Here is a 16961-nt window from a genome sequence, read left to right as displayed (position 1 = left end):
TTTTACATTGTTGTTCACTTTTGTACAAGTTTGATTTTCTCCTCTCAGGTGTAATCCCCATAAAATTACCACCACGGGGCCTCCCCCCTGGTGCAGCAGGTTGAGCACAGCGCTGTGAAGCTGTCCGCAGCACGGGTTCGATTCCCAGCTGGCCAGGGAGATGCCCACATGGCACAGGAGACCTCTCCTGTCTCGCCCGCTGCTCCCCTCAGCAGTGTATTTCATCAGTCTGCCTGTTCTGCTCCCTGCTCTGTCTCTGGTGAATTCTCTGACCCTCCCACGCCTCTGGTCTGTACCCCAGCTCTTGTATAAAAATAAATAAATCTTTAAAAAAAAAAAAGTCATAGTCTTAAAAAAATGACCACCACCAAGACACCTGTAAACATCACCATAGTCTCTTATGTTCTTCCCTCTCCTGTTTTGCTCCCTCTCCCTACTCTCCTTCTTCCTGCCCCCTCGCCCTGAATGTCTCTTATTTACAGTTTGCCTGCTAGTTTTTGTCTTTTTTGTCTTCTTTTTTTTCTAATCCCATGTATGGTTTCCAAATGTTCCTCCTATAAGTGAAACCATCCAATATTTTCATTTTCCCTTTTGCCTTATTTCACTGAACATAATCCCTTCCAGCGCCATCCATGTTGCTGCAAATGGCATGAGTTTATCTTTTTTGATTGCTGAATAGTATTTCATGTGTACCCCAGTTCTTGTATAAAAAATAAATAAATCTTTTAAAAAAAAAGTACTATAAGTTTCTGTGAGTTTTGCAAATGCAATGTATAATGTAATATATCCACCATTACTCTTTCACATAAAATAGTTCCATTGCTTTTAAGTAACCGTGGGCACTGCCTATTCATCCTGATCGTCCCACTCCGTAACCCCTGATCACCACTGATCTTTTCACTCTCGCCAACTTTTGTCACTTCTAGAATGTCAAATGGTTGAAATCATGCATTAGGTAGCTCTTTAAGACTGTTTTTTTTCCCCCACGCAATCTGCATTTAACATACTCCATGTCCTTCTGTGGCTTGAGAGCACTGCTGATTTTTTAGCATTGATCATATTTCACTGAAAGATAAACTGTAACGCAGTTTATCTGTTCACTGGTTAAAGGAACTCCTGTTTGCTTCCATCTCTGACAATTACAAATAAATAAAACTTCAATGAGCATTAGTGAGGAGATCAGTTTTTAATTCATTTGGTTAGATATCTATAAGCATGATTGCATGATATGACTATGTTAGCTTTGTAAGGAACTGCCAAACTGGTTGTTCTATTTTGCAGTCCCACTGACAACAAATGAGAGTACCTGTTTGCTTCATATCTTTGCTAGCATTTTGTTGTGTTTTAGATATTAGTCATTCACTAGGGGTGCAGCATTATTTAACTTTAATTTCCAATTCCCTAATGACATAATCTTGAGCACCGTTTCATGGGATTATATACTATGTATACATATATACACACATATATACACATGTACATATACATATATACATACATATACATATATACATATGTACATGCACACACAGAGACACACACACATATATATTTGGTGAGGTGTTTGTTCAGGCCATTGTCCATTTTTTTTAATTGGATTGTTTCTCTAGCGATTGTTCAATTTTTACTCTTCTTTGCATATTTTGACTACACAAATCTTTTATTAGATATGTGTGCAAGTATTTTCTTCCAGTCTTCTTAGCAATGTCTTTCTCAGAGCACATCTTAATTTTCATGAAGTACATCTCCATTTCTTTCATACATTGTACTACTGGGTGTTGTATCTAAATGTGATTAGTTCTGTATGTGTTCATGATGTGCCACAGTACATCTGAGTAGAGATTTCTAGTTTATGTTTGAATTAAATGGGTCCAACGTTCATGGAAGAGGTGTAAACAGGAAGGTATCTGAGACCTATCTATGGAAAGAAGGAAGTTGAATCTTTGAGGGCCCTAGAAAATAGATAGACAGAGTTAAAGATATTGGAAACTGTAAAAGCCAAAACCCATTAGTCATTAGATCTTATAACATCATTATATAATAAGGAACATTGCTTCATGTGCCTGTAATTAGACTGAGTCATTCCTAGAAAGTATTTGGCCATCTCTAGCAGCTTTATATCTTTCACTAGTCTCTGTTCTGGTGACTAAGGGTTACATACTTCAGTCATGAGTCATGTTTAAGCAAAATGATTTTTATGGATAAAATAATATTGTATAACCTCCAAAGCTAGTTCATACTGAATGTCAGAAAAGGACTGATATTTGATTCTTAACAAATTTCCAAGGAAGTAAATGTTCAAGGATAATAGACTTCTTAGTCTATTATAAACAAGTTCTGGGTTCTCACTAGATTTAAAATTCATATATTATTTGTCATACATGAAGGTACCATGCTGAGTATCTGAGGGATACAAAGATGAATTAAACATAAACTGTATGATTGTTATAGACCAACAAAAGGTAAGTATATAAGGAGAACAAAGTTAAAACTCAGACAATTTTAAAATAAAATTAAGAAAACAGCCTCATTTATAATAACAAAAAAGACACATGGTATACTTAGGAATAAATTTAACAAAAATAAGTTCAAAGTTTGCAGTCTGAAAGTACCAAACAGCTGAAATTAAAGAAGATCTAAATAAGGGCATAAGGGTATTACAGACAATCAAAATAATTGATAGTTTAGAAATAAACCCACATGTTTGTGTATCAAGAAAATCCGCAGCCACTGCAGCATGAGTTCGATCCCCGGCCAGGGTTACCATTTCCTACCCACGTGGTGCAGCAGACCTCTCCTGACTCACTTGCTGCTCCGTTCAGCAGTATATTTCAGTCAGTCAGCAGTGTATTTCAGTCAGTCAGATTTGTTCCCCAGTCTGCCTGGTGAATCCTCTCACCCCCCCCCACACACCTCTGGCCTGTCCCCCAGTTCTTGTATGCATAAATAAATAAATCTTTAAAAAAAAGAAAATTCAATGTGGGGAAAGCAGTATTTTCAACAAAAGCTTAAGGAAGAACAACTAGAAAATAATAAGGTTGGATCCCTACCTCATAGCATATGCAAAACTAACTCAAAATATTTCAAAACCCTAAATATAAGAGCCAAAGGTATAAATTTTTTTGAACAAAATATACTTATAAAAATTTGTTCTTTGAATCAGGTAATTTATTCTTACATACGACACAAAAACATGATACCAATGAAGAAAAGGATAGAAAATAAATTGAATTTCATGAAAATAAGTTTGTGCTTCATAAGACATTATAAAGAAAGTGAAAAGACAACCCACAGGATCAGAGGAAATGTTTGCAAATTATATTTTTTATAAGGGTTTGGTCCAACATTTATTAAAAACCTACAACAAAAAGACAAACAACACAATTTAAAAGTAAGCAAAGGATTTGAAGAAACATTTACTTGAAGACATTACACAAATGGCCAGTAGTAGTGACCAACAATTAAATATGCTTGACATCAGATGCACTGATATCAGCCCTCAGGAAAATGCAAATCCAAAGAACCTCAGATACCATTTCCTACCCCTAGGATAACTGGAGTAAAAAATTCAGGAAACAAATTTTGGTGAGGATATGGAGAAAATCAAACTTTCATACTCTGCAGGCGGGAATATGAGTGTAGTCACTTTGGATACCATTTTGACATTTTTTTAACAGTAAAATATATAGTTACCATATGATCCAGCAATTCTACTTGTAGGTAAATATCTAAGAGGATTGCACAAAAACTTACATACTAACCTTCTAAGCAGCGTTACTCTTAATAGCCAAATAGTAGAAACAGCTTAAGTGTCTCTCAACTGATAAATGGATAAACAAAATGCAATAATTACCATATAACAGAAAATTATTGAGCTATAAGAAGAAATGAAGTAGATTCATGCATAATATGGATGAATCTTAAAACATGCAAAAAGTAAAAGAAACACAACACAAAGATTACATATTGTGTGATTCTATTTATACGAAAAGCTCAGAAAGAGCAGATCCATAAAGACAGAAAGTAGATTAGTGACTACCAGGGTTTCTGGTGATTTGGAATGAAAACTTACTGCTAATGGTTTTCATCACTCTTTTTTAGGTGATGGAAGTGTTCTGGGAGTAAATAATGGTAATGATAACCAAAACTTGTGAATTTGCTAAAAGTCACTAAGTTGCAATACTTGAAAAGGTAGACTGAATTTTATCTCAATGCAAAGATAATTAACAAAGAAAAACAAAAATGATGATAAAAACACAAAATGCACTATCACTAGAAATTAAAGAAATGTAAATTAAAATGTAAATGTAGATATAAATTAAAGCAAGAGTTTATCTTCTACATTGGCACTTTTGTAAATAAAAATATGCAACGCTGACAAGAATGATGACCTAATCTTTTGCTGTAAGAACCATAATGGATCCCTCTCTTCCAGACCATAATTTAGAGATACATGTAAGGGAAGTTAAAATGCTGATTCCATTTAACTTAGTCATCTCAATTATGGGAACCTGTAGTCCATATTTTGCAGACCATATAGAAAGAGAAATTATTTGTTATAAACCTCATAAATCTGATTTTGGTAGAAAATTTGAGTCTTACACCTACCGTGGGCCAAGTTAAATCCATGTAAATACTTCTTATCATTTCTATTTTCATATATCTACAGCTTGGATCCAGTTTATTGATCTGATTTGAATGATTTGGGTAGTTTGCAAAACATCTGTTCAGTTCACAGTCTTCTTTTCCTAAAATTCAACCAGCCCAGTCACCATCTACATGTTCCTGGTACCTCTCTGTGCTTATGGTATCATTGCAACTCTCTAGTTAATGTTCTCCCTCAAAGAAACAGGCTATTACCTGCTTTGCCTTGCAATAATGAGGGCATTTTCTGCAACCATATTGCTTGGGTTTAAATTCTAGCATTGACACTTGCCAGTGATCTGAGTCTCAGTTTTTTAATTACATAGCTACTGTAAGAATTATATAAATTAGTGCCTAGGGCAGTATTGGTTTATAGTGACCCATTAATTTGCGTTATTATTGTTGTTTTTGTTTTTATTATATCCTCATAGAGATACTATAATAATTTCACAGATATATGAAACTGTATTGTATTGTACTGCTGTCCTCATTTTGTATTAGACTGGTATGTGTATCCCTCATCCTTATAGATTATAGAAGAGCAAAGACTATTATTTATTTTTATATGTCCCAAATTGCAAATAGAAAATGCTAGGCCTCCCCGGTGGCGCAGCGGTTGAGCGCTGGGTTGCGAAGCTGCCCGCAGCCTCTGCAGCACCTGTTCGATCCCTGGCTGCTCCCCAGCCACTGGAGGAGGGTCCTGCATGGTGCGCAGACCTCTCCTGCCGCCCGCTGCTCCCCTCAGCAGTATACTTCAGTCTGCCTGCTCTGCTCCCCGCTCTGGCTCTGGTGAATTCTCTCGCCCTCCTGCGCTTCTGACTGTACCCAGTGCTTGTATAAATAAATAAAAATAAATCTCTAAAAAAAAATTTAAAAAAAATGCTCACACATTTGTATTTTAATTAAATGTTACTTTATGATTAAATCACTGTTGACTTTTGGTGATCTTTTGAATAAAATCTAAATACCATGAAATCAATATAATTCATGGTCTCACTATAACATACAGATCTACTGGAAACTTTTCCTTCTAGTGGTGTCCAAGTAGAGTCCACAATGGAAAATCCACAGCAGTATAGGAGGAAAATTTACAAATTCTATTTACATTTAATTTTTATCTTATCCTGTGTAAATTTTCAGTTTTTGTATGTATCATTATTCATACAAAAATTACTATGAAAATGCTAGATATGTAAATAAATGCTAAATGTATACTGGAAGGGTAGGCTCAAAAATTGTTTTCTAAAGGGGCGTACTGTCTAAAAATTCTGGAGATCAGTTCTGTATCTGCAACATGGTCTATGAGCTAATGCCAATCTAATCTACTCAACTCCTTGAACACCATTTCAATTTCTTTATTTCCAAGCCTGGCTTACAATCAGGCTGTTCTTTTTTTTTTTTTTCCTTTCAACTTATGTTTTTTTTAATATTTTATTTTATATAATTCTTACATCATTTTTCATTTTTGCACAGTGTATGCATTTTCATTTTGATTATATTCCCCATACAGTCGCACACCCCCCCTTATTTTGACCTTAATCCTTCCTCTTCCCCCTCCCCTGTAGTGTGTCTCTGGTTTATAGTTATTTGTTGATTTTGATTTTCACTTTGTATTAATTAGTCTTTTTCCTGGTCCCTTATTTAGGTATTCTAAATTCCTGTTATGAGTGAGGCCATCCGGTATTTTTCTTTTTTTTCTGACTTATTTTGCTGAGTATGATCCCTTCTAGCTCCATCCATGTTGCTGCAAACTGCATGTGTTTATCTTTTTGGATTGCTGAGTAATATTCCATTGTGTATATGTACCACATCTTCTTGATCCAGTCATCTATTTCTGGGCATTTGGGTTGTTTCCATAGCTTAGCTATTGTAAATAGTGCTGCTATAAACATAGGGGTGCAGGTGCCCTTTGGAAATGCAAATGGCCAACAGGCATATGAAAAAATGTTCAAGATCACTTGTAATCAGGGAAATGCAAATCAAAACTACAATGAGATACCATCTTACACCAGTGAGAATGGCACGTATTAAAAAAACTAGCAACAACAAATATTGGTGAGGTTGTGGAGAAAAAGGAACACTCCTGCACTGCTGGTGGGAGTGCAAACTCGTCCAACCACTATGGAGAACTGTGTGGAGATTCCTCAACCTAGTAAAGATAGAGCTTCCATATGATCCAGCAATTCCACTCCTAGGCATTTACCCAAATGACACAGAAACATTAATTCCGAAGGACAGGCTGTTCTTTTTTAATGACAGTTTCGCAGCCTCTCTTCCTCCTTGTCAAGTTGCCACTTGCATTTTCAAACCAAGGCTTAAGCATCACCAAGTGTAAGGTACTTAAAAGATCGTGTATACCCTCATATACATACAACCACACCTCCCAAAAGGGTTTGCCACAATAACTGGCATATAGCCAGCTTCAAATAAATGTTTGTTGAGTGATAAGTTAACACAGAGATTGCTAGTGGGAGGTCCTGACTAGCTAGCAACAGAGGCTCAAATCCTGGCTCCATCACTTACAAGTTGAGCAACCCCAAGCCTGCCTTTGTGCAATGAAGTTATAAAAAGTGCTCTCTCCTATAGGTGAAGGTTGAACAAGTTTCCTGAAAATCACTTAGTGCATAACAAGAACTTCATAATGTTAGCATTATGGTGTCCCTAAGATTTAAACACAGTCATGTCTGCAAAGCATCTACTAACTCACTAAGTGAATAAGGAACTAAATCTCTGCCAGTCAGTCATCTTGATAGGAACAATTATTTGTGACTTTCTTTCTCCTTTCCTCAAATGTATCACTTCATACTGACACACAACTTTCTTGAGGCTATCACAGCATTATTCTCTTGGATTGATGAGATCCTGTATTCTTTGCTGTTTTGTGAATTAATCTCAGTAAGAAGAGTAGTTTTGCTTTGTTTGAGTAGTATCACTGTTGCTGCTTCTGTTCTTGCTGCTCCTGTGCATTTTCATGAAATAAACTCCTCTCTATTTACAGAAAAATTGTGTTATGAATCTGGTAAATAAAACTTTCTTACTTTTCTTGGGCCTCCCCGGTGGCGCAGCGGTTGAGCACTGTATTGCGAAGCTGCCCACAACCTCTGCAGCGCCGGTTTGATTCCCGGCTGCTCCCCGGCCACCGAAGGAGGGTCCCATATGGCGAGCAGACCTCTCCTGCTGCCCGCTGCTCCCCTCAGCAGTGTACCTTGGTCCTTCTGCCTGCTCTGCTCCCCGCTCTGGCTCTAGTGAATTCTCTCACCCTCCCGCGCTTCTAACTGTACCCAGTGCTTGTATAAATAAATAAATAAATAATCAATCAATCAATCAATAAATCTTTAAAAAAAACTCTCTTACTTTTCTATTGCCAATAACATTTTTCGCAGAATTTTGCACACATATGGTTACTTACACTTATTGTAGAACTAACAATTTTTCATTCACTACCCAGATAACAAAATTAAATTTTAAAAAATCTTGATTTTAACTTCAAAAGATGAATTTGATAGCATTTTTAATGCAAAAAAATCTGAAATATGTATGAAATGTAAAATGGAGGTATCTGCCCTTTGCTGTTCACTTATTTTTCTAGTCAGTGGTCAAAATCAAGAGATTTCCATGGTATTGTAATTAATATCACCTTGAATTTCCAATATACCACCAAGGGGTGTAACATGGAGTCGTGACTTAAGTGTTAGTATGCAGAAAGTCAGTGGAATGGAAGGACAATATTAGACAATTCCCCCCATCTTATGAACATTTAAGTTTTCCTTTACCATTTGGGATTTTAAGGACTTAATGCCTATTAATAAAAAATCCCATTAAAATAAGAAAATTCTTAAACTAAAAAAAAATTAACTTTTGTAGATGATGTAATTGTCTTTGTAGAAAATCCCAAAGAATCATTATCATCACTTACTCAAATGAGTAATCAATTATAACAAGGTTAGAGGATACAAAGTGAATATACAAAAGTAATTTGTTTTCAGGTATACTGGCAGTGAACAACTGAAATTTGAAATGCAAAACACAGCAACATTTACATTGGTATCAAAAAGAAATACTTAAGCATAGATCTAGAAAATATGAAATGGATCTAAGCCAGGAAAAGTACAAAACTTTGATGAAAGGAAATCAGGGAAAGATCTAAATAAATGGAAAGATATTCCATAATCATGGATAATAAGATTCAGTATTTTCAACATGTCAATTAAGATGTTAGTTCAGGTACCTCACCCAAGAAGATATGTCGATGGCAACAGATAACTGAATAGATGCTTAACATCGCATGTCATTTAGGAGTTGCAAATTTTAACAATAAGATACAATGGCACACTTATTAGAATGACCAAAACTCAAAACACTAACAATATCAAATGCTGGCGAGATTGTGAGGCATCAGGAACTCTCAGTCACTACTGATGAAAATGCAAAATGGTATAATCACTTTGGAAAACAATGGGAAGTTTAATACAAATTTAAACATAGTCTTACTATGGGATCCTGAATTACATTTCTACATATTTACCCAAATGAATTGAAAAAGTATGTTTAAACAAAACCCTTCACATGAATATTCATAGGCGCTTTCTTTATAATTGCCAAAAATCAGAATCCACCTTCAATCGGTGAATTTGTTACCTCTATTCAGTGGACTATTATTTGGCAATAAAAAGAAATGAGCCATCAAGTCATAAAAATTCAGGGAGGAATCTTACATACAATTTGTCAAGTGAAAGAATCCAGTCTAAAAAATTATATAATACAGAATTCCAACTATATGACATTCCAGAAAAATAAAAAATAAAGACATCATAAATAGATCAATGGTTGCTATGGATTCAGGGGGAGGAAGAAAGAGATATATAAAGAGAAATAGTGGATACATGACATGATGCTTTTGTCAAACCTTACAGGACTGTGCAAAGAGTGAACCCTAATGTCATTTATGGCCTTTAATTAATAATTATATATTAATATTGGTTCATCAATTGTAACAAATATACCAAAAATGCAAGATTCTAACAATAGGGAAAATGGGAGATGGAGATCAGATATGGGAATTCTTTACTTTCTCTCAAGTTTTCTGTAAAACTAAACTGCTCTTAAAAAGGAAATCTATGAATTAAAAGAATATTCATAGCAAATATAAAAAAATTAGCTTATAGCAAATTACATATAAATACGCATACATAAATATACAGACACATATATGTATATACATACAATTTGATAAAATAAAATAATTATGCAGCTCTTTTCATGATAATTTTAAAATGTTAATTTATTCTACTCTAATGCTTTTATAGGAATTGTCAGCAGGAGGTAAGGAAATACAGTTATGTTAAATTATAAAGTATGAAAATTTATTAGTGAAGGACATTGGTACTGAAATGAATACTTGCAGGAGTTTTAAGCTCTAGGAAAGACTTATTTTTAAAGAATATAATAATAGTAACTATATAATAATAGTAACTATAAAAATGTATAGATATTAGTTTATTAAATTGTATTCTTTAGTTGTTATACCTTATTTTCAAGGAATATAGATGGCTAATTGAATATAAAACTGCATACCAACAGTACATATCAATTTTTCCCAAAAAGTTAAAATGTAAGAACAACAAAACAAGAACATACCAAGTAATTGATGCTGATCATTAAAACATTCTCATATTCTTTGCCTTCTTTACCGTCAATTTCACAATCAGATGATGCTACTGGCAACAGAACAAGGATCAGGGGTGGAATTCCAAAAATATACCTAAAAGAAACTAAATTCAACAGTAGTAAGAGTAAGCTAAATGTCATAAATAATGTTATATTTGATTGTGGTGATCAATTGACCTGATCACTTGTATCTAATAATTAAATAGTGTATCCCAGTTTTTGGATAGTGTGGGAAGGACCCTAAATATAGATAATATGCAATGAGCAAAGTGAGACAACATTATAAAGTTTCTTTCCTTTTTTTACCCGAAGAATATTCTTTGGGAAAGTGCAGACCAAATACGATGAGAGTAGATTATCCTTCCTTCTGAAAAAATAATCTCTGGTATAAATACAGTTTATTCAATTTCTATATCTACAGGTAAATAGGTAAGCAGGTAAGCTACAGGTTAAAAAGTTACAGAGTTCTAAAATGTTATGTCCTGTGGCATGTGATTATATATTTATGTAAAGGTTGATCATTATCCAAGTGTCCAGTCCCTTCTAGAGGTAGCATTTTAAGTTTATCTCCATAGTACAGCATTCTGCTATTTCTTTTTAATAATAGAGCTTTAAGCATTGACTCCTTTCAGAATTTTGACAATTATGTCAAAGTTGGCATCTATAATTTGAGAGTCCTTTTCCTATCTTTTCAATATTTTCTGTTTCCAGATGCCCAGAGACTCATATTCTTTTCAAATACTGTTTTGTCCAGCTCCTTGACATGTAAAAAAATAAAAAAACAAACCAGTGAGTGAATTCAAAACCTGTTAAAATGATTTATATTTGTTATTGATAAGCTTTTTTATTTAGAAGCAACTGTCTAGTGAAAAGGAATAAAGTTCTAAATGGTATCATTTGTGGCAGCAATAATACATTAGGTGGAAAGTCAGTGACGCTCAGAGAAGCTAAAGTTTGGTTTACTTTGGGAACTATTTTTTCATGAGCCTCCCATAGTGTCATCTTTGCATTTTTCTACACACTTCTGAGTATGATATATATATATTTCCTGTGAATTTCCCAAATGAACCTCAACTGCACTTGTTGAGTGCAAGTATGTCACAGGTGTGCCTTCTCTGATTAAAAGTCTAAATATCACTCCTTGAAACCCAAGGAACTAATATTGTGACAATGACCCAAAGACTGTTAAGTATATCAAAAATCACCAATAACACTCATCTATTATTTTATTATCTGCCATATAAAAACCAGTAGCATTCCCCCCAAAAAGAATATGCTATTAGTGACCTATATTTTTATAAATATAGAAATAAGCTGGGTAACATATATGGGAATAAACATAAATCCTACATCTTATTTTCATATGTCACTGACACTTTATAAGGTAAGAGAAATGAAAATCCAGGCCTATGACATGGAATCTGTGCATAGGTCTGCCACTAAGTGTCTACATTCATGGTGAATAAGACTTCACTTAGGAGATGAATAATCGTTATGATACTAGTTGCCTTTAATTTAATTATCTACCACGTGCCAGACACTGTTATGTGCCTAATACCTATCATTTCTAAAATCAAGAGTCCTGCAAGTAAACAACTTTTAAAAAAATATTTAGTTATGCATACAAGAACTGGGGTGTAGGCCAGAGGGGTAGGGGGTGAAAGGATTAAGCAGAGACAGAGTGGGGAGCAGAACAGGCAGATCTACTGAATCACACTGCTGATGGGGAGCAGCAGGCAAGATAGGAGAGGTCTGCAGCACATGTGGGATAGTTCTCTGGCCAGGAATCGAACTCATGCCTCAGTGTCAGTGGCTGGTGATAGCTTGATAACACTGAGACTTCAACCCCTGCACCACCAGGAAAGCACTGCAAATTAATAACTTTGCAAAACAGATAATAAGTGCCATGTCTGTATTCTAACCTGAGTTTGCTGCCTCACCACGATTTGATCAGAAATAGCCATAAACCTTTAATAATATGTACTCACATTCTTCTTAGGAAAAAACCTCTTCCATGTAATAGACAGCTCTGCCTCTGTCTTCTGCGACTATTCCTTCATCCTGAAGATCCTCAGTGATCAACTGCTATATTTACTGGGTTGTAACTTTGTAATCGGGTTTGTGCATATTGTATAAAAGCAAACATATATATTCTTTGTCATTTTATAGATGTTCAAGCATATACTTTGGGAGGAGTAGATTATAAAGGAAAAGTTACACAAGATATAATTTGAAGTGAGCTTTATGGATGATGTAATAAAATACTGGAATGAAAGGGAGACATTCTTACCACTATACATAGATGTTATTCCAAAGAGTCATCATTTATCTTTTAATAAAGGAAGTTAGTTTATTTCCTATGAGCTCTATCTGTTGTATCCTCTTCCCCTCAATTTTCAATAATTAGTCTCAAAATTCACATCAACCAATTCATTGGATGGCATTTTATCACTATTTTCAAATGATAGTGGAAAATTCAGTCTTCTCTGTGTGTATCACAACTAGTTTTTCAATCCTAAAACACAGTCTGTCTTGCCCTTAAGGTATGTCTTTTGTTGCCATCAATGCTACTAAATGAGCAAACCTATGCTAGGCAAAGACAATGCAAAAGCACCAACGGTTTGGAGTAAGATACTCAGGTTTTCTGCATTGGTATGAAATATGTGATTGAGTGACTGACAGAGGTTTTTAAGCTTCACACAGCAGATTTATGAAATGAGAACTTATTTTCCCTTCTAGCTCTTAAGTTCCTCAATTCTAAGATTCTACCAATCCAGATACATTATATTATATATGTAATACTTATACAAATAGAGTATATACCCAAATACAGTATACAGTAACTCTTTGGATTTGAAATAACCTCAAGGAGAAGCCCCAAGACCGAGGGATTCACATCTTACAGATTCCTAGATTCACATCTTATAGATTTCTAGATTGCTCATTAACAACCTGTAGTTTGGTCAGCAATTGCAGTCTTTTCTCCATAGCACATTAAGAGTAGCATGTTAGTATCGCCGAGTTTGAGTGTGCTTTTGATACCGTTATCACAATGGGAAAAGAACTCTGCTTTTTGTTTGGTTTCAGATTATACATAGACATCTACCCTTCCCCCACCCTGAACTTTTCATTAAGTTACAGAGAAGACAAACCATAAAGATGGACTTGTCTTTATATCTCCTGAAGGGATTGAAATTGGAGAATTTGTTTTCAGTAGGGATTTTGGTTAAACCAGAATGATGACTGTTCAAAAAATTCTTGTTGGTTTTTTACTTTAAGCCAAATAATACATTCAGTTCTCAGCTGTGTAAGTTATGGGGTCAAAGTGAACATAAATAAATTAGTTTTCATAGTCCATCAAATCCAATTGTTCACCAGTTGTTAAGATCAATAAGTGTTTATTCAATGCTCATTATAAACATTACATATGCCTATTTTTGCTGGGAATTTAAAAATATAAATATCAAAATAATTTTAGAATAGATTGGAAGACATTATCTGAATGTATAAAACTTGTCTTTAACATGACCAATTGGCACAGCAAATGGATGAATGAAGAAAAAGCCAAATTATTAAGTTGTAGAAAAATAACCATTGCTGTATAGAAACCTGCTTTTAAAGATTACAAACAGAAGTCTGAGTATGCTCACATAAAGAAATCTAACATTGTTCACAACCAATATTAAAGTTGAACTGTAAATTCTATCCACAAATACTATGATAAACAAATGTATTTTGACAGTCATTTTGTAATATTTTATACATTCTTTCATTTAATCTCACAGCCTCTTCATGAGGTAACTACTACTAATTATTCACAATTTTGCAGATGGAGAGTGAGTCTGGGACTCAAAGAAATTTTTTTCACACATAATATGTGTCTAGTAAAGCCAAGAATCAATTCCATATTTGTTGGGTTGAAGAGTCTAGAAACTCAGGTTTCAGTCGCTGAACTACATTGCTTTCTAAAAAATAAATACATATGTGTAGTCAAGGGGAATGAACAAAGACCCAACTCCCTCTAAAGTATAGGAACTTCACTCCGATACTTCCTGGCCAAGCTCTGAAACACTGAATCATGCACTTATTTCATTAAAAAAAAAAAAAAAAGACACTAAACATTTGCTCTTATTACACTAGGTTCTATGTCAGAAGTAAGACCAGGAAAAAATAATCTCATGTGAACATGACATATAAGTGACATATATATGACATACAATGAAATACATTTTCCAGTTTAAGCTGTTTAAACAACGTTTAAACATTGATGTCATACCATGTGTAAATCTCCTTTAGACCTATTCAGACTTTGTAATCTTTCTCAGTTCTCTTTTTATTATTATCCTGTTTTTTCAGTCCTGAAATATTATTAAATTCCCTAAACCAGAAAGCACAAACGACGGTCATATAGTAGATCCTCAACTAGTTCAACTCTCAAAAGAAGTGGAAAAGAATTAAAGTAGAGAGCAACTAGTGAAATATTTTGGAACCAAATGCAGAAACCCATTCATTATAATCATCATTACTAGAAGTTTAGAATTCTTTCATATATATATATATCACATATATATATTCCACACACGCACATATATTCTTTCTCATATATATAATTAGAATTCTTTCATATAGAGAGATAGATAGATAGATAGATAGATAGATAGATAGATAGATAGCTGATAACAATTTATGGCACACAATTACCATGGATGTACTTCAAGCAGTAAGTTCCCTTGTTAATAATATTCATCTTAGCTTCCTTTTCTTATTTTACCACTCCACTTTAGATCAGAGGTGATGCAAGGATTAGAATCGGGAGCTATCCAGGCAGCAATGCAGAGATGGGCATTGTTAGGAGAGCAGGAGTTTACGCAATACATAATTCTATATTAAACTCCTGCAGAAGCCCATTGTAAATCTTCCATAATTGCTCCCACGCTCTAAAACCCCCTTTTATTTTGTCATTGATTTGCTTACTCATTAGCTATGTCAATTCTTGATTCTTCAATACCTATGAGAAGGGAAAGAGCTCCACTCATCTAAAGGTGTCTCTAGGAAAGCTCTCAGAGCAGCTATCACAGGCAAAACCAGTCCGCGCTCTTCCTGCACCCTCCCTCACCTTCATTGGCTTGAGGCAGTATTGACGAGAAATTATTCCCATTTCTCGCAGTAGATTTTCTCCGCTCGCATCTCTTTCCCCTCTTATTTCTTCCACTAAAATTTTCGGGTCTTTACATTGGCAATATCGCCGCCAACAGAGTCTAACTGGCCTCAATTCTGCCCTTGTCCATTTTAAGTCCGTATTCCGCACAAGTAAAATACATTAGCTCTTCGATGGGGTCTTTAAGGTAGAGCTTTGTTTATTTGTTCCCGCCTTCATCAAGGAGCACCCGTATAGGAAAACAACAACAACAACAACACCCCAACAACCCTGAACTGGCTTTTCTCGGTGCCAGTCGGAGGGCCTGGGTTCCCAGCTAAAAGAGAAGGTGCAGCCCCTGTCGGAAACTCCGTCTCACTGAGGGGGATTAAAGGGGTTTTCCAAAGACCTGTCCCTTAGGGTTTAAAACCGCGTTCCCGTGGGAGCTTCGCTTTCGCTTCTCTAGGGAGTTGGGAGCTGCATTATCACCCCGGGCCGGTGAGTAAGTTGGGGCGGCCAGGAGAACCGGGAGGTGGGTTGGGCGCCGGGATGACAGAGGGCAACTCTGGCTGGGGAAGAGTGAGACCCTGATTTCGGGCTGCCAACGCCGAGCGGCGCAGAGGCTGCAGCACTCGGTCTCGGGGCGCAAAGCCGGCGCTGGGATTGCTCGCAGCCGCCTGCCAGGCGCAGCAGCCCCAGGTGCAAGTGGCTGCCCGCCAGGCTACTGCGGGGCGGCGGACTGCTGCCCGTGGGAGAGCCAGGGCTCTCCGCAGGTCCAAAGTGCAAGGCCGGGCAGTTCCCGGACGCGGGGCCCCGCTGCGCTTTCCGCAGTCCCCCGGCGTGCCCGGCGCGCGAACTTTTGCGCCCGGGACAGGAGCGCTTACCATGGAACATGGTCTGCGGGAGGCGGGCGTGGTCATGATGACCGCAACTGCAGCAGGAGCGAGCTCTCACCGCCCATAGTCACTCCCAGGACCCTGGTCTTCCCGCGGAGTTGCCCGGTGTCTGTGCTGGGTAGGGCAGTCTCTGCAGCTGGCTCTTCTCACCCACGCCGCGCCTGATGTTTCATCCATCCCAAGGGGGGCGGCACACACCACAGCCCGGCTCGGCGCTTTGCCTTTCCCATAACTTCCGTAGGATCTGCCGGCAGTGTACTTTCAGTTTCTACTTTGCGCTTGGTAGCAGGTTCGATCTCTGGGTTCATCAAGGGGGCGCCTTCACTGCCCCCCCTCCACCCCGCCTTCCAAGCACCTGCCTCCTCCCGCCCTTAGGGCTTCCTGCGCAGCTGGACCTGGACCAGAGGAGGACGCGAATTCCCAAAGCACCGCGGGAGAAAGAAGCTGGTCTCCTGAATCGGAGCAATTGGAGGCAAAAGACTTTCCAGATGACCTCTAGCCGCCTTGGCAAAGCCAGGCCACTGAGCTCTAAAAGCATCGGTTGCTAATGTGTCCACGGAAGCCACAGATATGTGGGAAGAAAGCTGGGCTATCGCAAACGCACGCCATGGAGGAGG

At 36.7% G+C, this 16961-nt stretch overlaps 1 protein-coding gene across 2 annotated transcripts in view; it reads right to left on the bottom strand.

Annotated features, from left to right (window-relative positions):
* Positions 1–16694, bottom strand: part of IL7 (interleukin 7) — a 39313-nt gene extending 22619 nt beyond the window's left edge. Inside the window, exons 1-2 of one of the 2 annotated variants that reach the window (XM_054692171.1) lie at positions 16333–16694; positions 10282–10415 (exon numbers count right to left, since the gene is read on the bottom strand). In XM_054692171.1, the coding sequence (XP_054548146.1) occupies positions 10282–10415; positions 16333–16342 (144 nt within the window). In that variant the 5' untranslated portion in view covers positions 16343–16694. The remainder of the gene's footprint in view (positions 1–10281; positions 10416–16332) is intronic. The other variant, XM_037504994.2, reaches the window with a different exon arrangement.
* Positions 16695–16961: the final 267 nt, after the last annotated feature.

This window comes from Talpa occidentalis, unplaced genomic scaffold (assembly GCF_014898055.3).
Source record: "Talpa occidentalis isolate TD23 unplaced genomic scaffold, MPIMG_talOcc4v2.1, whole genome shotgun sequence".
In the NCBI taxonomy this organism is placed as follows: domain Eukaryota; kingdom Metazoa; phylum Chordata; class Mammalia; order Eulipotyphla; family Talpidae; genus Talpa; species Talpa occidentalis.
The sequence above is the reverse complement of the archived record's forward strand: the minus strand, read 5'-3'. Positions and strand labels throughout refer to the sequence as shown.